The sequence below is a fragment of the Lygodium microphyllum genome, chromosome 2, assembly GCF_053477565.2.
Source record: "Lygodium microphyllum isolate KBCC chromosome 2, Lygodium_microphyllum_v1.1.10, whole genome shotgun sequence".
NCBI classification, from domain to species: Eukaryota; Viridiplantae; Streptophyta; class Polypodiopsida; order Schizaeales; family Lygodiaceae; genus Lygodium; species Lygodium microphyllum.
The window spans coordinates 151294407-151320554 of NC_141136.1; the positions used below are offsets into that span (position 1 = coordinate 151294407).

General features: G+C 41.9%; 1 protein-coding gene across 7 annotated transcripts in view; it reads right to left on the bottom strand.

The window, feature by feature from the left end:
* Positions 1–26148, bottom strand: part of DEG15 (protease-like protein) — a 61879-nt gene that overhangs the window by 13647 nt on the left and 22084 nt on the right. For 5 of the 7 annotated variants that reach the window (XR_015694845.1, XM_087699635.1, XM_087699627.1 and 2 more), the window contains 5 exons: positions 9651–9804; positions 9444–9509; positions 8699–8788; positions 8451–8594; positions 7764–7895 (listed from right to left, as the gene is read on the bottom strand). Coding sequence is in view for 6 of the 7 variants with exons in the window: in XM_087699635.1 (XP_087555761.1) it covers positions 7764–7895; positions 8451–8594; positions 8699–8788; positions 9444–9509; positions 9651–9804 (586 nt within the window). In the remaining variant the exon portion in view is untranslated. Of the gene's footprint in view, positions 1–7763; positions 7896–8450; positions 8595–8698; positions 8789–9443; positions 9510–9650; positions 9805–10050; positions 10302–26148 lie in introns of all 7 variants that reach the window. The other 2 variants (XM_087699638.1, XM_087699630.1) reach the window with 2 other exon arrangements.

Sequence of the window (26148 nt, forward strand, 5' to 3'; positions counted from 1 at the left end):
AGCATTTTTTGTTGAACATCCCCTCTCATGCCCAAAATTGAAATTGAGAAAGGATTGAAAAAAAAGCTCAAGCCCATTCGTAACCCACGGCATCCCACCCAAAAGCAGCAGAGCATTGGACAAAGGGTGTGCGTCAGCTGCCCAATGGCCTACCAAGGCTACAAAGACGATGGTTATCTTACCAAGGGAGCCTCAGCGATCACCCCAGAGAGGTCAAGGCATAGGATAAAGGGTGCTCATCAGCTGCCCAATGGCTTGCTACCACCTACAAAGATGGATGGAACCACATTAAGCTTTTTATTTTGGTTGTAGAAAAAAAGAGATATGGTTTGCGGCATGTTAAGTAACTGTGCCCTGAGGGGAGAATGAAAAGAGATGGTTAGATCTATCGCATCACAAAACAGGCAAGCTATCCCAACTGCTCCAGGGTGTCGATAATGAAGTAGAAGGGTAAAAAAGTATGGAGATGTGGTGCTAAGGTGGTATAAGAACCGCCAATGGAAATAGCTAAAGATCCGCTTAGAGGTGCTCTGCACAATGAGATGCATAGAGTAATGTTACACGATGAGATTGCGCATGCAGCAGGTGCCACTTGGATAGTGTCCCTTGTGGGAAATTTGTTTACTTGCCCAAGTGCCAATTTACAAAGATGATGATGATCATACAATGCAAGGGGGAGGTACAACAAGGAAGGGAGGGCAATATTGAAGACATGCTGAATCCTATAGAATATCATGAGAAGGGTAGAAACCCCCTCTCAACCATAGATATCGATGTCAAAGGAGGAAGAGGAACCTAATGTCGGTCTCAGTGTGCTGTTGAGAACCCTTAAGAAGGATATGGATGAAGCACCTCAAGTGGAGGAGCTAGCGTCAAGCTACCGTTATGATAGCATCAAGAGATGTCACAAGATGTGCCTTAGGAGGGGAAGCCTCCATGCTGGTAGAAGAGCAAGTCTTTAAGGAACGGTGAATTTCCCATGTCTCTAGCCTAGGTAGCACCAATGCAAATCTGCATATTAGTCCTAGATTGAAATACAAAACCCTGCAAAAGAGATCACAATATGCAAAAATAGAGGTTAGTAGTGAGCTACTTCAAAGCAAAACAAAGCAAAAGTAAAAGCTATAAGAAAGTGAACGAATGTGTGAATGGGTGAGTGCAACGGAAGACAAAGGAAAGAATGCGTAAGGACAAAATAACCTATGGGACCAACTCATTAGCCTAAAGAACTGAGAGTGCTAAGTAGTATGAGGCTAGTATAGTGTACCCTAAGGGAGCTAGCCTAACTATGTGGCCACCATCGTGTATGGCCATCAGTAGGTCTCTGCCAATGAAACTCACATTGAAGCAAGGAAATGATCTTAGGTAGAGGTGTAGGAGGAGACCTTGCAATGGATGCATGGAGTGCAATGAGGGATTAGCAGATCAATCAATTAATCCCTTAGTAGTACTGAAAAACAAGGGCTACTAAGATTATTTGTGTGTCACATGTCCAATAGTAGCTGTGCTAGAAGGAGAAAATGTTGCAATAATGAGAGGCATAGCCCCAATTGACTACCTAGGGGGACTCCATGCAGTGGCAACCTCCTGTGGTTTCTTAGCTGGGAGACCTTGAGCCTTAGTACGATACTCATCCACATGGCGGGATCTTTGGTAGTGTGCGAAAAACCTTTTCTTTTAGGGTGTTGTTCCCATATGGGTTTTGCTTCTTTGTTTTTGTCTGAGGAAGGGGTGTCACCCTTGGTTTGTGTTGCGTTCGCATCTTGAGAGTTCTTGCCACCGCCAATTTTCCCCTATAAAGAAAAGGCAACTAGACCCCTCTCTAAATAAGAATGTGGAAAGAACTTGTGGACTTAATCATGCAACCTCGCATAATATAAGAACTAACATTTATACTCATAGAACATTGGTAGCAGGGCAATGAAATGATGTGTTGGATAAAGTGGAAATACTTTTCAAGTAGCTTGTTTAGAAAGAATGTAATTTCATCGTCACCTGTGTTGCTAAGCCAGTAGCGGAGAACTAAACGACAGTGGCTGCATAAATTTGGCCACCTTGACTTTCACGCCATTCCCTTCCTTAAGGGAACTCAAAGTTGAGATTAATATATCGAGTTCGATCTCTCACCACATAGCGGTCAAAGAGATGACGCCAATGCTCAAATGCAAGGGGAAAGTGATATAATTGAGAATAAAATTGAAGAAGCAAGCCTTGAACTAGCTCAAAATTGGCTATGGCATTTTGAGCTCTCCATTGACAAATATGATCAGGGTTAGCCAGTTTGGGCATAGTTTCTAGACAAATGACTAGCTCCCAAAGCCCCTGAGATTGAAGCACTTGTTGCATAAATTTAGACTAAGTAGTGAAATTCAATAAAATGAGTCTTATCCATGAAGGCATTCTTGGGCGTCGCAACTAGAGTGGTGGTGATAAATAGAATAGGTAGGGTGGATAGGGTGGGGGAGTGATGTATAGTTCGAGACTAACCCTAAAGTGCCCACCATGCATGCAGGATGTGTATGCCATGGATCCAAAAGTGGGTATGGGCTGATTGGGCATGCGTATGATAGCCACATGTGTAGCCCATGGAGGAGGGATGGAAACATAGTAGGTAGAGGATGGAAATTCCTACGTGGGAGTGACCCGTGGAGTGAGTGACGGTGCACCATAGACACAAGATGGAAATCTTTGCATTTGAGAGGCCGATGGATGGGATAGGTGAATGTCCAAGGGTAGTGAGGGGGATGCCCATCATAGCCGTCCTAGGGTAAATACATGTGCTCACTTGTGGTTGTGGATAAGGCACAATATTGAAGGGTGGCATTCCCCTTAACGATGTACTAGGGTGTAGAATGGTATTCACTTGTGGGTAGCTAATGTGTGGTGATGAAAAAGAAAAGATACCAGGAACTAAAATAGATGATCCAAATCCTAGCATGTTGGATGCAGATGTGGAGTGCAATCCTAAATTATTGAAAGTAGAAGAGATAATCTATGTTTTGACCAAACGATGGAGGGATGGAGGCAGTTTGAGAAAAATAACTACTAATACCATGCTCAAATGAAATAGAACTGGTAGATAAACTTGCAAAAGTATGTCTACTTCGAGAGCCTCTTCAATTTACATTTACATACTCAAACTTGGGATCCTACATACCAAAAGAAAAAACAAGGGAGGGTTTTGATTCAATTAACTCAAAGGGGTTAGATGAACTTCACACTGGACTTGACTATGATGAAGAAAATGGATCGCCACTCATTCCAAATGCCATATGTCATCCATGATCGGAGAGGTGGTCAGCCTCACCACCAAGCTAGATGGATTAGGAGCAAGGGTTTCCAGAGTTCGAGAGTGGTAGTTGTGACCATACCTGATACGCAAGTATTTTTGGAACTCCTCATCTGCCATGAAATGTATAGCTAGCTAAGAAAAAGAGGGTGAAGGTGAAGCATCATCTTCCTCATCAAGTCCATAATGCCTCCTAAGGGCCTCCAATGATGAACAAGCTTGATAAGACATAGTAGGATCCCAAGAAGGAGGATTTTGAGACATTGTCAATTGGTTACATGCCATTTATGTCTTGCACAAAACCAAGCTCCCCACGATCACCAGAGGATACTCAGCACCAACTTTGATATCGTTTGAAGATAACCTATGGTTTGCACTGACACAACATAGATTGTACCAACACAACTAAAATATAATAACTCAGACAATAACGCAGAAACCCAAAATGTATAAAGCAAAACTTCAGAGCACAAAAGCACAAACATAAACAGAGAAAGAAGGGAACTTTCAACTGAAAGAGAAAGAAGAGAACTTTGAATTAAATGAATCAATTATGTAAATGAAGGAATGAGTGTATAGAATGCTCAAAGGTAAAGCAATGAATGAAGTCAGAGTATGATGTCCACCGAAGATAGATCCCAAGTGCTATAACCAGAAGTTGAAGCAAAAATAGTGCTGAATATGGAAGGGCAATAGATTGATCACCAAAATGTAGAAGTTTGGAGGCTGAAATTTGGTAAATGCGGCAATAAACCACTTGTCAAATGCTAAAAACTGATCAACGGAGTTGTAGACATCAAGATGACACCAGTAGTAATGTGTGTTGATGCAGGGTGGCATGTAGAATAGCAAAATGCAGGTTGTTGACTAAAACCTAGATATTAACATGGCAGTATGGAGAGGCTTGCAACAAACGCGAATGTCTAGGTCCTCCTAATAGCAAGACAGCAGCAATAGAATGGAAAGATCAATTTGTAATGCATTTTTAGCTCAACGTAAATGTGTGGTGCACGTGTTGTGCAAGTTAGTTATTTCAAAAGGATGGGCCAAGGACCCCCAGATGTCAATAGGTGTCAAAGGAAAAAGTTGTAATAAGTTGTACTTGACAACTACTAGGTGGTAGTTGGTGTCGAATTTTGGCCCAAAATATTTTTTTAGCCATTAATGTTAGTGGTGACATTAGGAATTAGACATTAATTAATTAATGCTAGTTTCAAGGGCTAATAAATGCTCAAGGATATTTGGGTGACAAATTGGCCTAGCCAATTTAATTGTTGGCTAGTAAAAATTATTTTTTGAGCAAGAATTAATAATGAAAATTCGTTTTTAGAATTAATCTTCTAAAAATTAATTTAAATGGACTGAAATTTGCTGAAAAATGCAATTAGAAGGCTGCCACTTGGCAAAACTTGCCCATGCAAGTGAGGGAAAGGCTATTAATGGTTGGCGGAGCCTCATTCTACATTGTGGAGGTTGGGGGGGAGAGAGAGAGAGAGAGAGAGAGAGAGAGCTACTACTGCAATTTTCCAGCCATTGGTGATCAGCCCAGCCATTGAAAGATCTCAAAGAGTTGCCCCCAGCTGATCAAGAGGCCATTGGAGGTAGGTGATAACCCTTGTGGGCTGTCTACAGGCAAGTGACAACAAATTTGGGGCCCATAAGGGCAATTGACTGCATGTGAGGCTCCTATTGATGGTGGGCTACAATCAATCAGTTGTTCATAGCATGACAACATTAAATTTCAGCCAATCTCGGCAATGAATCCCTGAAATTTCTCTCTCTCCAACTTCCTCTCCATTCTATCAACCAATTCACAGCTTCCCTCAAGAAATTTCAGCCAAATTCAACCCCATGGGTGTAATTAAAGAATTTCTGCTGCCAAACCAGCCAACCTGAGAAGAGTGCTAAAAAATTGAGGCCTAGTACTTGAAATTCAGCAGCTGAAATCTAGGGATTTCAAAGAATTTCAAGAGGCCAAATAGGCAACAATAAGTTTGGGGAAATTTTTGTCGTGCAAGGAGCTGATTGAAGGCCGATCCCCAAGAAAACCAAGGGGCAAATTGGTTTGAAGGCTTGCTAGTTGTTATGGATAGCAAGATGTATTGAAGATTAAAGGAGATCAAGTTGTATCTCAGTGCACTTCAACCTTAGCAATATAAGTTAAAGATATACCGCAAGGGGTGCTAGTTTTGGGACCAACATGGTGTTCATTATCCAAGATTAAGTGGTAACATTTGCATTTTCAACGTATATTAATTTTATGCTTATTGCAATCAATGTTGCTTAATCAAGTTATTTACCACCCTATCTAAGAAGGAGGGTTGATTTCACTATCTGTTGTGTTTTGGGATCCATCAAAGTTTGATACACTTTGAACCTCATACTCTCTACCTCGGTCCTTGAGACAGGAGAGTTCAAGGGTTAGTATTTTACCTTTGCATAGTGTGTTTCTTGCATTGAGCATCGTACATATATTCATTTATTATTCATTCATTATATTCTTTAGTGTTCATTGTCTCTGAGTTACCATAAGCCTAATTGTTTTCTTTATTAGTTTGCACATTGTCATATGATTGTATTTGTTATCCATACATGTGATTTTTTACAGGCATCTCCATGGAATTTTTATTGTTAGATTACCTATGGTGCAGACAGGCATGACTCTTATGTGGGTGTTTGTAAATACATAAATCAAAATGGCTAGATTTATTCTAACTTGATTTGACGTTGAAACTCCAAGCTGGCTTATACCATTGGATGACTTACAAGCAAATATTATTTCCAATAGAGACAGTAAGTTTAATGGTCACTTTTAGAGAGCTATATTTAGGAGGTTGGACACTAAAGTTAGTATGAATGCTGCAGATAATCCGCAAACTGATGCACAAACTGAAAAAGTTAATCAAATCCTCAAAGATATGCTCAATGCCCAATGGATATAGTCCCTTTATGCTAGTGTGTGGATTTCAGCCTAGAGCTTCTTATACATTAGGACCGCAAAAGAAGAAGGTTCAAGCACCCAAAGATTCCTTAGAGGATATGAATGAAATGCTAAACTTGCACAAAGCAGCATTAGAAAGGCACAAGATAGAGCCAAAGCCTGGGGAAACATTTTAAGGAGTTGTGACCATGCATACATTATAGACAAGGGGTTTAGGGAGGCATGACTAACAGCACATGTAACTGACGTATGTGACCAAGGTCTCATACAATTTCAAACATGGGGCTCCAGCTATACAATATGTATGCACAAGGGCTAGAGCCAAGTAAATCGATGATGTGACAAGCATTAACTAAGGATTAATGCAATTTATCACAAAAGGATTGTGCCAAGTTTGGGGGGTGAATTGTGCAGCTCACATAGGTTTCTCTCTCACCTCTTCATTGAGCAACAACTGAAACCCTAGTCTACAGATCAGACCAGCAAGTAGTAAGTTTTATTTTACAGGCGGCAGCTTCATTGAGCTGGCAGCTGCCTCTCCAGATCAAGATGGCAGCTAGGCAGTAGGTTGGCACCTCCAAGCAGTGGCTCTAGAAGATTGTGACATGGCTGAGTAGTATAGAGAGAAAGGCTGGAAAATGCTGGTGATAACTCCTCCAAGCAGAATGGCAGCTTCAATAGGTTGGTGGCAGCCTCAGCAAGTCATGGCAACAACTGGGCAGCAAGTCATGGCGACAGCTGGGCAGCAAGATGGCACCTCCAAACAGCAAGACTTGAAAAAGGAAATTTACAATATTTTTTTTGTATATGGTACCAAAGTAATGATTGTGTCTGAGTGAGAAAGCAGAGTATTTCAATGGATTTATTGTTGGATTGCATAAGATATAGATGGGGCACGACTTTGTGTACATAATTGTGGATAGGTTAATCAAAAAGGCTAGGTTTTCAACCTCATCTAATGTTAAAAATCCAAAACTGACCAGATCGTTCGTAGAGAATCTGTACTGCCTGTTCATAGAAAAATTGTCTCCTACGTATTGTGGTCAATACACAATACTTCAAAAGATATAGGAAATGGCTTACAAGCTCCAACTTCCTGCCACAAGTAAGATATGTCCAATTTTTCATGTAAGCAAGCTAAGGAAAAGTTGAGTGAAGCTAATAATCTTGTGACTCCTCTCAAGGAATGAGATAGTGAAGTTATTTGATAAACAGTCGCTTCCACTTAATACTAAAAGGATTTTACATGTTTATAATAGACAAACAAACTGAATATAGTTTATAGTTTCCCCACTGAGGGTTTGAAGTGACAGATGATTTACAATCCAAGCTTAAAAGTAAACAGAACAAACCGGTGATTTGTCCACTGTCTTTGAAGCATCCCAAAAGGTCAAATAAGCCAATACAAATCAAGTCTATTTAGTGTATGAGACTGATCAAACCAAGGAAAACAAGACTAAGCTGGCATAAAACTTAAGGACAATAAAAGACAATAGTTGAATGTGAAGTCTGAAGAATAATACTAAAACGCACCTCTGTCAGCTCAAAATCCAGGCTCAAGACTGCCATCCTTGTAGTTGCAGATGCCAGGTCATTTCCAAAATTCTGGATGCTAACTATTGTATCCCAGCCACCACTTTTGGGAAGCACTGTGGGATCATTTCCCTGTATGGATTAACACAACTGTCACATTGACTAACAGGCCCAGTCAATGAAGCACACTTGCTCATTCATTGAACGGAAAAACCTGACAATTCTAACTGGTGATAACCAGCAGATGACGTTCTTTAAAAAAACTTCACTTGTTGCAGATACCAACTCAGATGAAAATTATGAGTGCTCAAAGGTGCATCCCACACACCACTTTTGGAAAGCACTGTGGAATCACTTTCTTAACATAATGTAACATGAATTAAAGCACTACAGTATACTCACCTCCTAATACCAGCATTAAAGAACCTGGAAATTCTGAGAGACGACAAGCAGCTACTTTCCTTTCTGGTGGGTTATTTCTATTTCTTCTAGGGGGACGTGTTCTGCATTTTAAAAAAAGGATGGAACACTGCCCCTTGTGTGCACCACATTGTAGGTTTCATTTAGTGGTGGAGAATCAGGATAATCAGGGCCTAAATGGCCATCTTTTAGCCTCCAAATCAACATCATTTTTTCACATACAAATATGGACATCAGAAATCATGGTGTAAGGTTTCAGTTCCATACCTTGTAAGATAAAGAGCTCGATGCTTGAGATCGAGATGTGTCTCCATGAGCCAAGGCCCAACCAACTTCCCAAGAACCATCTATGCTTCCACCATGTGCATTCAGTAAAGCCTGTAAGGCTGACCCAGCTAAGGGAATGTCCACCTGGTCATAAAAGATGCAGATGCCAAATGCAATCAGTCCATCAATCATAAGCCTGCTGATCTGTTGGTCAAGAAAAGGCAATGAATTGAATAAAAGGCACACACCAGGTCTACAAGCTTGGCTGGTAGCCATGCATAAGGAGTATGATTGTGACCATCAGCCCCTCCACCCATGTAGTTCTTCCTTGACCTCTGCTGCAAAACAACAAGCTGTTACATACGGCAAATCTAAAAAGAAAATGACATATTGTATGCAACTAATTCTGATGCATTTGAATGGAAGCTATCAAGACCAACTAGAAGTGGAGAGATGAAAATAAATATTGAACAGGTACATTTGCTCTCTGATAAAACATCTAGGTTGTGTGCTGCAGGTTGTTTCTGATTATAGGGGAACAAATGAGTCCATCTAGGGATCATTGCATCATAGACACCAGCTAATTGTAGGCCAAATCCAGTGACCAAGTCATCTATTTAACAGTACATGTTACGAAGAGTTAAGTTTCTAGGCTGCCAAGTTACAGCATAAATCACAGATATTTAATAACAAGCCCTAGAAATCAACCTTTTCAAAATCTGCTGCACGGGACTTTGCACATTCACTCAAATGATACTTAATTGAGTCTATCAATTAACTGCACTGCACAGCTGAGTTGCTAGCAAGGAACTTTTAAATCATGCATGTTTTCAAATTAGGTGCTAAATTACCTTTCAGATAAAGCAGTTTTTTGAAATTACATCTAATTCTACATCAAGAAAACCCCATTTCTTAAGGCTCTAAGCAGAACACAGTGTCAAGAATCCTTTTATTACATGAAATGAAATGGAAACATATAAGAAAAACACTCACCTGATCTACATTCTCTATAAGCACATCAACCTCAGCTCCGGCGATTAGAGTGTGAGGCCTTTTAACCTACATGGTACATAGAGAATAGTAAGAGTCTTATCATATCAGCTTTATTTCTTGAAGAACTTCCATGTTGAAAACATCACTAATGTAATCCTTAAGCAGGTAATGTTTGAAGTCTTGAAAGACTAAGATAAAGAGATATACTGTATCTTTAGGTCCCCCTGGTAATGACTTCTGAAGGAATGGCTCCACAATAGATGCACATGTCAATACCGCCGAGTTAGATTTTGAAGTCTCATTGGCACTAACCCCAGCAGGGAGTAATAATCCAGACGCTGAGAGAGTTGTGTCTCCAAACCTAGAAGGAAACATCACGAATGACAAACATATTGATCTGTATAAATAGGTGTTTGAGTCACACACACCAGATGGAAAAGAACTATGTTGTGAGAGGAGATACACAACATAATACTAGAGAAACAGACCATACAAAGACATGAAACAGCCACAAGGATCAAGGCAGTAGCAAGCAAGAGATTTATGTGATTAGGCTCCTATGTAGGCACATAAGATCACAAATCAGAAATATTAGGCTTTCCTCTACCTTCTTCTCCTAATCTGCACAGCCATATCTACTCACAGGTTCCACAGAACCTGCCAGAATACGTGTCAGAATACATGGCATCAAGATGATGTTTACAAGCATTGAGGAGCAGAGAAAACTGCTGCAGAGGTGGAAATTTGATTGTTCATGGTGGCTTCTGTACAAAGAGCTCTCATTATGGGCTTTCAGGACAGATTTTGGTGTCAAAACTTGTCCCACAAGTCAAAAGCTTGGCCAAAAGTTAATGTAGCCTGCACAACAGAAGTGGGCAATTGTCTATAATCCTCAACCTACACAGATATGCGAATGTAAGTTAATCCAGATTCTCAAAAATCAAGGCATTACTATATCACATCATACTTTGAATAATCCATGAAGCAAACGTCATCTCCTAAAAATTGTGCCCCTATTACTAGGTTACCACTGATGTAATATATTGGAGATGTCCTTTGCAGCATTAAGAGAGACATCCTAGGGGAGCAATAATGGCATAGAACATAACATATTCATTGCAATGTCAAAGAAACTATGAAATACAAAGATGTAACTAAGGATAAGAGGTTGACGTTTCTGCATGGCTATAAATATAACATGCAGATTAAAGTCAAGATTTTACTTGATTTCATGCAACCAACCGAAGCAAAAGGTGACATTTAGCTTATGAGATAACCTGGAGGCAAGCATGAATGGAGCAATATTGACTATGGAAAGTTGACTGCATGCAGGGGATGGAGATGGGATTGCAAGAGGTGCAGAGGTCAGGGGGAGGACTTTCCATTGAGGTTCAGAGCTGCTGCAGTGGGTTCATATTACCAAAGGTTGGAGCAAGAGGCTAAGACAAAAGAGAGTGCTGCTTCTTGGCTCTAGGTAGTGTGACATGAGATTATAATCAAGTGCATGCAGGGACCTCAGAGAAATCCCTCACTCTTTCATCTCAACTCTTTTATCCCAACATCCATGTATCCCAGCTATCTGAGCAGCATCCGTTTGATGCTTCTGTACCTCCAAGCATATGAGCTTGACTTGGCTCTGGTTGATCAGTAGATAGGAGAGAACTGATTGCTGATTTAATCAGAAATTAAAGTTTCAGCAGTAAAGTGAAGACCAGAGAGAGAGAAGTTGTGTTGAGCTACTCAATTTTCCCTCCCAATCTTTGCACGACCTATTTTTGCAATCAATGACATTAATCCCTAACAAGTGTGTGCATGTGTAAATGCTGGGAAGAACATGAGAATGACATATTTTGAGCTATCCAACTTTATCGATTATCACCATAAAATTAAAATGTGGAGAGAGTATGAACACACACACACACACACACACACACACACACACACACACACACAGAAAGAAAGTATATATATATATTGTCCATTACAGAATAAAAATGAAAGTATATTTATGTCTGCTGAGGCTGAAAACAGCTATGAGACAAAACCTATGTACAAAGGTAATAGTTCCTGGATATCAAAGTGTGATGTGCTAAGTGGTAACCAGTGATAATATATAGTGCAGAGCAAAGTGTAAAGTGATGTACAATACAATGCCCATACAGGGATACTCCAGGAAAGAAGGGGGATGGATGGGTGGAGCACTACATGACTAGATGTGTAACTGAGTAATGATATGTGACACCATGCAGCACCATCCTACTGTCAGAAGTGGAGCAGCGGTGGAAACATAAACATGTGCTGAAATAAACTGCTGAAACACAAGACAAAAAGAGAAAAGAAAAGAACACGATATAGGTGAGAACTCAGATGTATGCACGGGAAATGGAATCCATATATCTGAACACGAGACAGTCGCATACAACAGTGGGTCACTGGTTGCGTGGGCACTGGCACTGGCTCCTCTCTCTACAGAGTCTGCAGATGGTGAAATGAAGTGACTGACTGAGGAGGAGCCACTGAGTATAAATAGGCTGAAAAAGTGGGGAGCAATAATGCTGGTCGGACAGCATTAAAGCTGGCCGACTGGTGCATAAAATGCTCCACTAGCATAAAATGCCACACCAGAAAAAACCTAAAATACCTAATAAAAATGCCCAGCCCAGATCAAGCTCAGACTCACACATGAGCTGACAAATACTCTGCTAACACCCTCTTTGAGATCATGAGTGATCTGATACAATACAATAGTACAATGAAAAGGGATCAGAAACTATACAACATAGAACCACCAAGTAGAACCATGGATACCCAAACAGTGGGTGATCAAGCCACCACCAAGGTGCCTCGGAGAGAACGTGATGTCGATGTCGATCGTACCAAACACCTGAAAATAGAGAAGATCATAGCATGTCTCTGTGTCCATCATCAATGTCTCGCAGTAGCATACAAGACCATCCGGTCAAAAATGCCTCTGAACATAGGTGACCATGGAGTCCCTGCCTTTGGCTAGAACGCCAAAGTGTCCCCTCATCTGAGCTCCAGACGAAAGCCTCCCGCTCTCTGTCAGATAACCAGCTCAGCATGAACCTGGATGTCAATCCCAGCTCCAGGATTTGATTCCGCCAGACTAAAGTCGATGCTCAAGGACGTCCCTCTCTGGAACCTGTGCACCTGTATAAAAATATAGATGAGGCGCAGCTGCCCCATCTGAACACCTGCTCACACTCCCTCTCTGGCACAAGAGAGTCGTGAGGGATGACCTCATCACCACCACTAGAAAGCAACCGAGGAAGGGGCCACGAAGCCCTTCCCACGATCCGAAGAAGAGGATCCCTTCCGCGCCTTGGACTTCACCTTGGTCGGAGGATCTGAGTCGGAGTCTGATGAAGGAGAGGACTCATCAATAGAGATAGCATCCCGCTTCGTCTTCTGCTCCTTCTTCCTGGAAGCCGCTAACTTCTTGCAGTCCTTCCGCAAATGTCCCTTCTTGCCACAGTGGTAACACTGGGCCTTCGACTTCGTCTTCCCGTTACCCCTCGCTGAAGCTACATAAGCCTCACCTCCATAATGTGCCGGAAGCCGCCCCTGTAATCTCAAGGATGTCTCATGCAACTTATCATCAGGGGAAGTGCACGGAGGAGCCATATGGAGAGGAGAAGAAGAGAAGTAGAGAAGAGATGGAATTTAGAGAGGAAACACAGTCAAAACACAAGCACAGACTGCAGAAAATGAGAGTTCACATGCAATATAACCCAAAATCTGATCAATAGAAGACAAAATCTGCTGCAGAAAGTCAAAAAATCAGTCAAAAACTGCCAAAAACAGAGAAAACGGCCTAAAGTAACAATCACCCAGCCACGAGAGACGCTGAATCAGCAAAACGCAGGCTGTAAACTGGAGAAAAACAGGTAGAAAACTGTCGCCAACAGCTGCAGATGAAAAACGCAGGCAGTAGAGGGTGCGTAGGCAGCAGGCGATGGCAAGACTGCAAAAAACGCAGGCTGAAAACAGCCCCAAAACAGGTCGCCTAGCTGCGACAACAGTCGTCTGATCAGCAGGGGTACAAAACAGTCCTGAAATCAGCAAGAAAACACAGCAGAAACACAAATCCTGAAAACTGATACCATGTCAGAAGTGGAGCAGCGGTGGAAGTATAAACACGTGCTGAAATAAACTGCTGAAACACAAGACAAAAAGAGAAAAGAAAAGAACACGATACAGGTGAGAACTCAGATGTATGCACGGGAAATGGAATCCATATATCTGAACACGAGACAGTCACATACAACAGTGGGTCACTGGTTGCGTGGGCACTGGCACTGGCTCCTCTCTCTCCAGAGTCTGCAGATGGTGAAATGAAGTGACTGACTGAGGAGGAGCCACTGAGTATAAATAGGCTGAAAAAGTGGGGAGCAATAATGCTGGTCGGACAGCATTAAAGCTGGCCGACTGGTGCATAAAATGCTCCACTGGCATAAAATGCCACACCAGAAAAAACCTAAAATACCTAATAAAAATGCCCAGCCCAGATCAAGCTCAGAGTCACACATGAGCTGACAAATACTCTGCTAACACCTACCTAGCTCCATCTGTTGAGGATCGATACACAGTATGTCATACATCCCTGACAAGATTGGCAGCATCTAGACTAGACTCTCAGCACTCTCATATGCTGCTCGTGTCGTCGTCAGATCTCCATCATCTCTCTATGTTGTAGTCTCTGTGTCTCATACCCATACACCCTCAGATGGTGTGCAGCTCTGATCTACCCTCTACTCTTTGGACTGTCACCCCTCTTTGTGTAGGTGCAGTGTGTGTGGTCACTGTCTAGAAAAAATCCGTGAGCTATGAATACCAGCCCCCTCTTTGCATGGTGCCTGACTCAAGAAATGTGTGCAGAGCCTCTCAAGCTCAAGTAGGAATTGGCCCAAGCATTGCTTGTCAAGGGGACGTTGAGCTAAAACACACGTTACAACTGATTAGCATCTTTAAATAACCCCAAAACACGCTTAATTAAAACACAAATTTGGTGCACGGTTTGAGAGAGTTTCAGTGGTCCCCCCAAAACCCTAATTTTTGGGGCATCCTTCAACATCTATAGACAGGCTACCCACCATTTAACCTCATCCTTTTGTGCAGGTTTCTAACTCTACCGTGCAGTTTTCAACCATCAGCCACCGACCATTCGCTGTCCAGCCATCATCAACTGCAGCCTATCACTATCCACGTGATGGCCTATTTTCAGCCATTGCCCTACTGTTTGGTAGGCCTCCATCTGCTGCATCATCATACCACCCGATCAGCCTGCATTTTCAACATCTCCCACCAAGTGACTACTACAATACCTGCGTTTTTTTGTTCAACAAGTTGTCTATATCAGCAAACCTCTCCTGTTGTCACTTGACAATTCTCTGCCTTGGGTGATCAATTCTCGGCCTTCCTCTAGTGGTACACTGCTTTGTTTACCAGAATCAGTCTCCAACTATTGTGTTTTGGTGACCAGCCTGCTGCCCTTTATTATCCAACACTCTCTCATAACTTTCCCATACAAGGCACGAAGAGGGCTGTTGGGCAAGCTGAGGCTGATTCCAATCATTTTGTGCATTGTGAAGGCTGAGAGAGAGAAGAGAGGCTGTAGACAGCAGGCACCAGCTGCTCCAGGTCATTTCGAGCCAGCAAACAGCAGTCCGAGGCTAGATGACAAAATCTAGAGACTCGAAAATTGCTGGTGACAACATATTGGGCTAGGCAACAACATTTTCTACCCTGTTGGCAATAGGCGACAGCTTCCAAGCTCATCCCGAAAATGGTGGCAGCAAATCTAGCCCATTTCTCACGACAGAAATACATAATCTCTCTCTCATGAAGTTTCTCTCTCACTACCAATCATCCTCGGTGGTTCTCAGCCACTTCTAGATTTCGGTAAAGAGCAATTGAAGAAATTGCTATTGAACACTAATTTACATATCACAAGTTAGGGTTTCTCGGCCATGTGCCCAATTACTAAGACCCTGCACTCAATTTAGTGATTGAAGACAAAGAGTTTGCAATTGATCTGAGGTGTGAACCCATTCTCCATTCACTGTGGCCCACATGCAAGAGAGTGAAGATCCAATTGTGCCTGGATTGTAGGACAATCAAGGGGAAGATTGATTCCAAGAGGTTCTAGTCATTTATGACAGCCATTGTATTGAAAATCAAAGGAGATCAGTCCATATCTCATGGTATTTCAAATTTTGGAAATACAAATTTAAGAAATACTACAAGGGGCACCAATTGTTGGGGCCAATCAGGTGTTGGCTATCCAAGATTATTGTAGTAAAATGTATCTTTAGTTTTGTATGTGTTATTGCTTACTCTAATCTAAGCTAAATCACGTCATCTACCACCCTTGCCAAGAAGGTTGATTGGTTTCAAGGGCACTAAAGTTATATTTTTGAACAGCAAGCTTGTTTTTTACTTTGGGTTTGCGTCATGACGCATGGCCTTACCTCATCAATGAGTGGCTCACCTGCATCTGCCACCATCACATAATCAATCGAGAACTCAAACCACTCAAGAGGACATCTAGCTCTAGCAGATGAGTCAAGGCTAAAGAGCTTGCACATTCTGTCTACCATCATGGTCATGGGCACCGAAGCACCAACTACTATTATAGAATGTCTAGCTGGTTGTATGGGAGTAGGAGGCTCCTCTTAAAATATAACCCTACATATCTTACCTATCCGCTTAGAATAATTATGCATCTTCTTCTCATGGAAAACTACATCATGGCTGCGGATGACTTTTCAAGCCTGTGGATCCCATAGGCGATAGTCCATCTCACGTGCATCCCCATAACCAAGAAAGATGCATTTCATAGACTTAAGATCGAGCTTTGTGTGCTTTTCCTTGTGTACATGGCAGCCGCTACATTAACGGTGCTCTTTTGTATACAATTTTTTGATTAAGTGAAGGAATACCAAGCTCATCATCTAAGCTCTCTAAGCTACTAGATTCTCCATCAAGAATTGTATGATTGGTAGATGTATTATTACCATCTAACACTTTCTTCTTCCCTTTTACATTACTCTGCAACACTAATAGATGCACCCGAATATGTTAAGTTTTGGCATGTGGACGCATCCCATGACCCCAAAACATCAATTGATACTAAAGACAAAAGTTGTCAGAGTGAAGCAATGCGGAAGCGAATGACCGTGACAAAGAGTGAACAAAGAGAGGAGAGAGAGAGAGAGAGAGAGAGAGAAAGACAGTGAAACATAGAAAATCTATAGTAAAGAATGTTGTATAAGGATGCAGAATTATACATGGGTGCAGAGAAAATATCTGCGTATGTCTCCACCTTGAGAATCTCGATCTCCGACAGCCCTGAGAGCAATCTCCACAATTAGCAGACTGAAATCTGTCAAAGACAATGAGTAGACTGCTGAAAACTCAGCCTATTTATAGGCTGTAAATAAACCAATAAATGATCAGGTCGGCTGCATCAAATGCAACCACTGTCCGCCGACTGCTGCCACATGGCACTGCTGGCGTGGCCGCGTCCAGGAAATGACTCTCAACACCCCCTCTCAGATCTTGGACAATGCAGCAGACGGAGAGATCTAGAGTGTCAGTGAAGTAAAGCTTGGAAAAATGCCTTTGTAAACAAATCTGCAAGATTGTCTTCGGTCTTACAGAATTCCACATCAATGGTCTCGTCCAAAAGCTTCTCCCTGATGAAGTGATACTGGATCTCTATGTGCTTTATCCAGGCATGGAAGATGGGATTCCGTGCCAAGGCAATGCAACTCTCATTGTCGCACTGCAAGATAGTAGGACGAGTCTTGGGGCACCCAAGCTCCTCCAACAACTGCCGAAGCCACACAGTCTCACATGTGGTAGAAGACGCAGCCCGATACTTTGCCTCAGTCAAAGATAGGGATATCGTGGGCTACTTACTTCTTGCTACTCCAAGAGATAGCACCTGCACCCTAGGTAAAACAATAACCTATAGTAGATCACCTTTGATCCACATCACCACCCCAATCTGAATCACTCCAACCTACAAGAACAAGATCAGAAGCACCTGTACCTGCTGGATAGCAAATCCTGAGGTCGGAGGTCCCCCTCAAAAACCAAAGTATCCTCTGAGCAGCCTACCCATGGACCTGTTGAGATACACTCATGAACCCAACCCAAAGACATACAACAAAACACAGATCAACCCGTGTGTTGAGGAGCCAAATCAATGATCCAATCGATTGTGACGCTAGCGGGCAGCATCTGCCAAAGGAAAATCTGCGTGTGAAATGGCCTTCCAGTTCAGATCCATAGGAGTAGAAATGGACCAATAATCCTCCATCTCAAAAGTCACCAAGAGCTCCTGTACATATCTCTGCTGAGAGATGAAAATCCCCCTCTGAGACAAATAAATCTTGTGGCCCAAAAAGAAATGGAGAAGTCCTAAATCCGTCATCTCAAACTTCTGATGTAGGGCTGCCTTCGTCTCTTCAGCCTTCTGGGCACGATCACCTGTAACAATCAAGTCATCAACTTACAAAACAAACAACACATGACCACCCTTGGAAGTGTGCACATAAAGCTGCGGATCGGCCCTAGAGCACTGATATCCCAACTTGGCTTGGAGAAACGAATCAATCTTCTCGTTCCAAGCGCGCAAAGCTTGCTTCAGGCTATACAAGGCCTTCAGCTTGTAACCTTCCCATCTAAGGAACCAAAGCCACGAGGCTGCTCTACATAGATATCTTCCTTCAAATTACCATTCAAGAAGACCGACTTTACATCCAACTAAAAGACACGCCATCTCCTATGACCAGCCAAGGCAAGAACAGCACGAATAGTCACCATGCGAGTAGTAGGGGCAAAACTATCATGGAAATCAACACCTAGGAGCTGTGCAAAACCTTTAGCAACAAGGCGAGCCTTATGCTTGTCCAAAGAGCCATCACTATGGTACTTGATCTTAAAGACCCATTTGACACCAATCACCTTCTTATGAGAGGGACGAGGCACAAAGTACCAAGTGCCATGCTGCTCAATAGCCTCCGGCTCGGCTTTTATTGCTTTTCGCCAATGATCAAACTGTAAAGCCTCCTTCACTGATATAGGCTCTCTATCCTGCATAACACGAGACATCAAACAGTAGTAAGAGCAAACAAACTCCACAGTACCTGCCTCGTGCCGCCGTGACCTCCGCGGTCCATCTTGCAATTGCCAATCCTCAGGGACCCCCTCGATCCCTGGATCTCAAAGCGTGTCACGGGCCCAACAAGGAGAAGGCCGAATCTCGCCTCGGCACTCTCCATCCGCTAAAGTTCCTAGAAGATCTACCAGCAACAGAGGACCAATCAATGAATCCAGTGGCTGGGTAGGAGGCTTCTCATCTAAAGAAGAGTCCTCAAAAGGCACAAGCTCGAGAGGAACAGTCGGTTGGGGCCCAGCTATCACCGTGATCTCCAAGTACAGGGTGATCCTCACCCCCCTCTAGGCCTAGAATCCCACGAATGGAACATCACGGCTCGTATAGACATCCCACTTAACAAAATCATACAATCGATAGCCTTGAGATTGCGAGCTATAGCCCACAAACACCTCTCTTCTACAAGCCACTTCAAATTTGTCACGCTGTGTCTTCGGTATGTGAACATAAGCATCACACCCAAAAACCTTGAAATAAGAAACATCAGGCTTTGACCCAAAGTACGCCTCAAAAGGAGTCATACCAACAATAGTGGAAGTAGGAGGATGATTAAGGATGTAAATTGAAGTAGCCACAACCTCAGCCCATAGACACTGAGGTGTCTCACGATGCTCCATCATAGTACGGGCCATCTCGATCGCACTGCGATTCTTCCGCTCCAAAATGCCATTCTCTTGAGGGGTGTTTGTATTGGCAAACTCCTGGTGTATGCCACGATCTGCACAAAACCGAGAAAACTCATTAGAAACAAACTCTCCACCCTTATCCGATCGTAAGGTATTCCACTTCCGCCCTAATCGCTTCTCCTCAAAGAGCAACCAATCCTTGAAGTTGGAGAAAGCCTTGCACTTCAGCTTCAAGAAATAGGCCCATGTCATCTTGTTGTAATCATCTACAATGAGCATGAAATACAAACTCCCTTGAAGGGATTCCGTTCTCATCGGTCCACAAAGATCAGTGGAAACAAGCTCCAAGGGTGCTGAAGACCACCTCGAAGCCTTGTTGGGAACAACATCACGAGTCTGCTTTCCATGGATGTAGGATACACAAAACTACTAATTCACCACAATATTCGGCAAACCTCGAACAAACTGGTCCCTAGACGCCTTCAGAAGGTATTCATAATTAAGGTGACCAAACCAAGCATGCCAAAGCTCGGACTAAGTTTGGGAGGTAAGAATAAGAGAAGTCAAGGCAAAAGAAGACCATAACTTGTAGACTCTATTCTCCTTATAACCTGAAGAAAGAACAGCTCTCAATCCTTGATTAAGAATCCGAAAAGAATCCACATCAAATTCGACCAAGAGGTCGAGGGCACAAATCTTGTGCACCGAGAGAAGATGATACCCCAAAGCTGACACATAAAGTATCTCAGAAGCATAGGCACCACCACGCCCATCTGGAATAAGATGCATGTTGCCCTATCCCTGAATAGGAATAGACGAACTATCACCAATAAGAATCTGATCATGAGAAGGCCGCAAATGAGTAATACCTGCTAAAGAAGGGGTCATGTGCCTAGAGGCACCATTGTCAACAATCCACTCCTGAGTAAATGGGGCCGTCAACACCACATCAGAAGCCAACAGGGTCGAATCCTCAACCACCTCCAAATGGAGGAAAGCAGCTGATGAGGAAGCAGCCACCACTCCGAAATCCTTCGAAGATTTCTCTTTCTTCTCTTTGTCAGGGCAATCTTTCTTCCAGTGACCTGTTTTACCACAAATGTGACAAGTAGACTCCTTGACTTTGTCCTTCTTAGATTTCTCTTCCTTCTTCTTATTTTGGTCCTTCCCCTTCTTCTGATAGGATTGACCAACCAAAGCTTTAAATTTTGAAGCATTGGTTCCTTTCAATTGCTCCTCTTAGTCCAAGACCATAGGAACCAACTCTTCCCACTGAAGAGTCTCAAACCGCCTTGAAGCAATCAAGGTGGAATAAAAACCACTGAAACAAGGTGGTAACTGTGAAAGAAGAGTTATCGCCATGTCTTCAAAAGTGATCACCTTCCCTACGTTTTGAACCTACATCTAAAGCTACCTTAGCTTGTTGATATGCTTCCACATGGATGATGACTTGTTGACACTCATAGTCCTCATTTGCACTTCCAAAGAGACGCGCTTCGTGTCGGTCATCCAATTATACATCTGATCCAACTCCAGCCATATCTCCCTAGCCACCATCAAATGCTCTATGTGAGAGATAACAGTTGTAGTACATTAGAGAAATAAAAACGAGTGAATATGTGCATTGAGTTTATCCCAATGTGCCTGAGTCTTTGCCAACTCCACATTCTCACTGAAAGAGAGTCTAGACTCATCTCATGAAGGATAATTGATAGCCTCCGTAACAAGCTCCGCCAAATCATAGGACTTAAATATGGCAAGCACCATGACCCGCTAAATGCGGTAGTTCTCACCATTGAGCTTTTGATCTAAAGGAATAGCCGGTAGAATGGCCACCTTCCGGTCCATGATCGCCTGAAACTCTATCTCGGCCTTAGAAGACATCTTCACCTACAATGCCTACACAAAACACAAAAAACAGCCCCCTCTAATTGTGAAAATACAACTTGCTAGGGCTGAGGTTCACTCATCCCATTTCTTCTTCACCTGCCGGAGGTGATGAAAATGTAAAATCTGCTCTTGAAGGCCAAAAACACAACCTTCTTTCTTCTCTAACAACCATCATGACCCGCCAGATGTGGTAGTTCTCACCATTGAGCTTTTGATCTAAAGGAACAGCCGGTAGAATGGGCACCTTCTTGTCCATGATCGCCTGAAACTTTGTCTCAGCCTCAGAAGACATCTTCAAAGTTCACCTACAATGCCTGCACAAAACACAAAAAGCAGCCCCCTCTGAATATGAAAATACAGCTTGCTAGGGTTGAGGTTCGCTCATCCTGTTCCTACTTCAACTGTCGGAGGCGATGAAAAGGTAAAATCTGCACTTGAAGGCCAAAAACGCAACCTTCTTTCTTCTCTAATAGTAAAAAAACAGCAGCAGCTTCAGCAAATCTTCTCTTTTCTTGCACGCCCATGCTCGCCTTAGCCTTGTTCTAATGCGCAGCCCACCTACTCGCACTTGAACACGCTGAAAACGCAGCCTTGTGTCACACTGAAAACTTCTCTTCAGATAGGTCTACCCTAGGTTAGTCCTTGAATGCTCTGATACCATGTCAGAGTGAAGCAATGCGGAAGTGAATGACCATGACAAAGAGTGGACAAAGAGAGAAGAGAGAGAGAGAAAGAGAACCTTTTACGAAAAAAAAAAGAGAGAAAGAGACAGTGAAACATAGAAAATCTGCAGTGAAAAATGTTGTATAAGGATGCAGAATTATACACGGGTGTAGACAAAATATATGTGTATATCTCCACCTTGAGGATCTCGATCTCCGTCAGTCCCAAGAGCAATCTCCACAATCAGCAGACTGAAATCTGTCAGAGATAATGTGTAGACTGCTGAAAACTCAACCTATTTATAGGCTGTAAATAAATCAATAAATGATCACGTCGGATGCATTAAATGCAACCGGACTGTCCGATTGCTGCCACGCGGCACAGTTGACGTGGCCACGTCCAGGAAATGGCTCTCAACAAAAGTTGTAATAAGTTATGTTTGATAAGTACTATGTGGTACCCAATGTTAATTAATGCCGGTCTAGGGTCAATGACTACTCGTGGACACTTGGGAGACAATTTGGCGTACACAATTTATTTATTGGTTGGTGGAATTATTTTTCTCAGCACTAGAATAATTATTAAATTAATATATTTTGAATATTAATTCAATAATTTTGATAATGCTTAAAAACAGAACTAGAAGGCTACCACTTTGCAAAACTAGCCTATACAAGGAAAAAAACGCTATTGGGGGCTTGTGGAAGTCTATTCCAACCATTGTGAGAGAGAATGAGACTCTTAGAGAGCAAGAAGATGCTATTGATATGATTTGTAACCATTATGGACCACTTCTACACTAGGCAACAGCAATTTGGAGCCTTCCAAGTGCAAGTGACAATAGCCCAAGGTCCTTCTTGTACAAATGACAATATACATGAGGGGGCACTAACCTTTCTAGCGGTCCTAAGCTGTAGGTGAGCTTCCATGGGTATTTGAGTAGAGCAATAGTAGTTTTTCAGTCTTTCTCACAACGAAACTCTGAAATTTCTCTCTCTACAACATTCTCTCTTATCCCCCAACCATCTCTTAAGTTAGGGTTGTCATGAGAACGTGAAATTTTTCTTGCTTTACTTAAAATTTAGATAGATTAATTTTTAATCAAATGTTTAAGTATATATTGCACATGTGAAGAGTGCAATTGAGATTATTTCACATTTACAAGCCAAGGATCCAAGGAAATTAGTGGATGTCAAAGGCAAAAGTTGTCTTAAGTAATGTTGTATAGATACTAGGTGGTATTTGGAGCCAAAAATTGGCCTTAGACATTTTATTAGCCATAAGTGTCAGTTGATAATACTAGGAATTTGGCATTTAATGGTACTTAATGTTAATTTGGGGACTAAACAAGACTCACAAACACTTGGGAGATGAATTGGCCTAGCCAATTTAATTGTCAGATGGTCAGACTAATTTTGAGGACACTAAGATAATTATTAAATTAATTTTCAAAATTTTAAAGCTGAAAATTAATTTGATAATGCAGATAATGCTAAAAAATGGGATTAGAAGTCTGTCACTTGGCAAAACTTACCTATGCAAGTGAAAATGACATTTTTGAGGTTGGAGGGAGAGAGAGAGAGTCATTCCAACTTTGGGCAAGCTAAGAGAGACAGAGAGAAGGTTACCATAGCTGCTACAACAATTGACAAGCCATTTCCGGCCAACAAGGGACCCTCTAAGAGCTGGTCACATGCCCTGAAGAGACTATAGTAGTAGATGGCAGCAGTTTGAGGGTAACATCATATTCAATGTGTTCCAACAATGCAAACAGCTTTCATGGTTATCTAGACAAGGCAACAGCTTGATTTCTTCCATTTTCTCACAATGGAAGTCTAAATTATCTCTCTCTTCAACATTCTCTCTCATTCTTCAGCCATTTCCCAACCTTGCTCTGAAGATATTAGCATTCTAATCCTTGGAGACTGAGAAATTTGCATTTTTCTCTGCTACAAACCTTATTTACAAACAGAAATTAGAGTTTGACGGTAACCTCGAGAAACATGCCAAGAGATTGAAGCCTCAAGACTTGAAGTTTCATGGCTGAGAATTAATTCTCAGCAAGATTCAAGTGAGGGACCATCCAACATTCAAATTTGCAGCAAATTTCATTTCCCAAGGAGTTAGTGAAGGCCAACTGCCCAAGCAAATCAAGGGGCAAATCAATTTGAAGACTTGCTAGTCATTATTGATAGCACAAAGGGGATTGAAAGATTCCATTGTATTCGAATTCAATTGCAATTAAAGATTTAAAAATACCGAAAGAACTGTCAGTTTTGGGGCCAACAAGTCTCCAATGTCCAAGATTAATTGGTAAATGTTTATGTTTCAACATTTCATTAATTATTGCTTGTTGTAATTAGGTTATAATCAAGTAATTACCATCCCTCCATGGAAGGAAGGCTAGTTTCACCCCGCATACCCCCGTAGTTGCTTCACCACACTTAGCCTATTTTCTTTTTCATCGATACCCAATAGTGGTTGGGATAGGTTGGTTTGTTTAATGAAGATCTTCAGGCTGACGATCCCTATCTCCCCTTGAGACACTGTTACTCAATCAACTGAAACCTTCTTTGAAAACCCTCACTCCCTACTAAATCTTTTAAAAAACAACACAAAAGCTCTCTCCAAAAGTTTAAAAAAAGATGGGCTTGAGCTTGTTTATAGTCACTTTTTAGTTCCAGTTTTGGGCCTAAGAGGGGGTGTTGAACTAAATTACCATTAGAATTCATTAAATAGACACTTACTTAATGAATTTTAACTATTCTTTTAAACCAAGAGAAATTCGAAAGAGTTTTCGTATCCCACATGTAAGTCCTAATTTGGAAAGTCCCAAACTTTCTATAAGTAGACAATCCGCCCTCCCATTCAACCAATCTCGTTTTAGGAAATTTCACATACTCTAGCTTCGTTGCCCATAAACTGTTTGTAGAGGACATCTCAACTGAAGCTGCCTGACATTGTCTCCATCCATCCAATGCCTCTTTCCAATCTCCAACTCACAATTTGTGCACCCTTTTGCTATTTGCTGTTGTCGCCAGCCCTCCAAAGGCTGCATTTCCAGCTGGTGACAACTTTTTGATTGCGTTTACTGCCCTAATGTCATCCCCACTAGTTGGCAACATCATTTGGAGGCTGCATTTGATACTTGGAGGCTGCGTTTGACATCATAATATTGTGTTTACCTCTTTTTTATGCTTTTCTGCCCATCGCCCTATACTAGAGGATGCATTTGCTATCTTTCTCTCTCCTCTACATGCCTATCCATACTACTGCATTTATTGCTGCCAGACATCTTAGAGAATGCCTTGCTACATTTGGGGAAATGTTCGGAGTATAGCACACTCTCCAACTCATTGCCTCTACCTCAATCCTCAAGACACGAGAGTTCAAGATACAATATTCACTCACTACCTAGTGTGATTGCTACATAAGCATTGTATTATTCAGATCCATTCATTTATGATCTTCATTATGTTCATTGTCTCCACCTTACCCTAACCCTAACTATGTTTTATTCAATTTGTACTTTATAAAGATATTGTGTATCCACCAATGTGGAGGCAATTTCAGCCTATAAGCAACATCATTGATCCTCTTAAACACAACACGTAATCTCCCTCTGCAAACTGCAAAGCACGTCTATACCGATCAACTATTTTCTTTTGCTTCTCTTGAGACCTCTAAACGGCATAATTAACCTTTGCATAGGCTGTGTCATGGTTTTATACCAAAAGGGCAAGAAAACAAAGTATGCAAATTGAAAAGGATTTTTGAATAATCTAAATCAAGAACCTTAATCTTGGTATGAGAAAATATATATATATTTGACTACTGATTTTCGAAATAGTCCCATTGGAAGTACAATATGTGTCAAACAACAAAGGGATGTGCCTTTGATCATTTTGATTTATGTTGATGACTATTAGAGCAATTCTTAGCATTAGACCATTTCAGACCCTTGCACACTCTACCTTGTCGTACTGGCCACTGCACTAATGGTTGTTGTGGTCATATCTATTTGACCTGCTTTTGACTCTTAGCTAGATATCTTAATGTCGCTCTTATAGGGGTTTATTTGTTCAAACTACATTGAGAGTATGTGGTACAAGTGCAAGTAGTTACAAAAGTTTCTACATGAGATGATTAGTTAGTATAACAAAAAAAATTGAAATTAATGATCAGAGTGCTTAAGGGAGTGGAAACTCATCCCTACTTCTTATTGTCCAGTTCCTCTTCATGAGCAAGTGGAAAAGTATGTATGTGGGCTACCTAAAGGAATCAAGGATTTTTGCATTAAATCCACTGTGTCTAACATGTC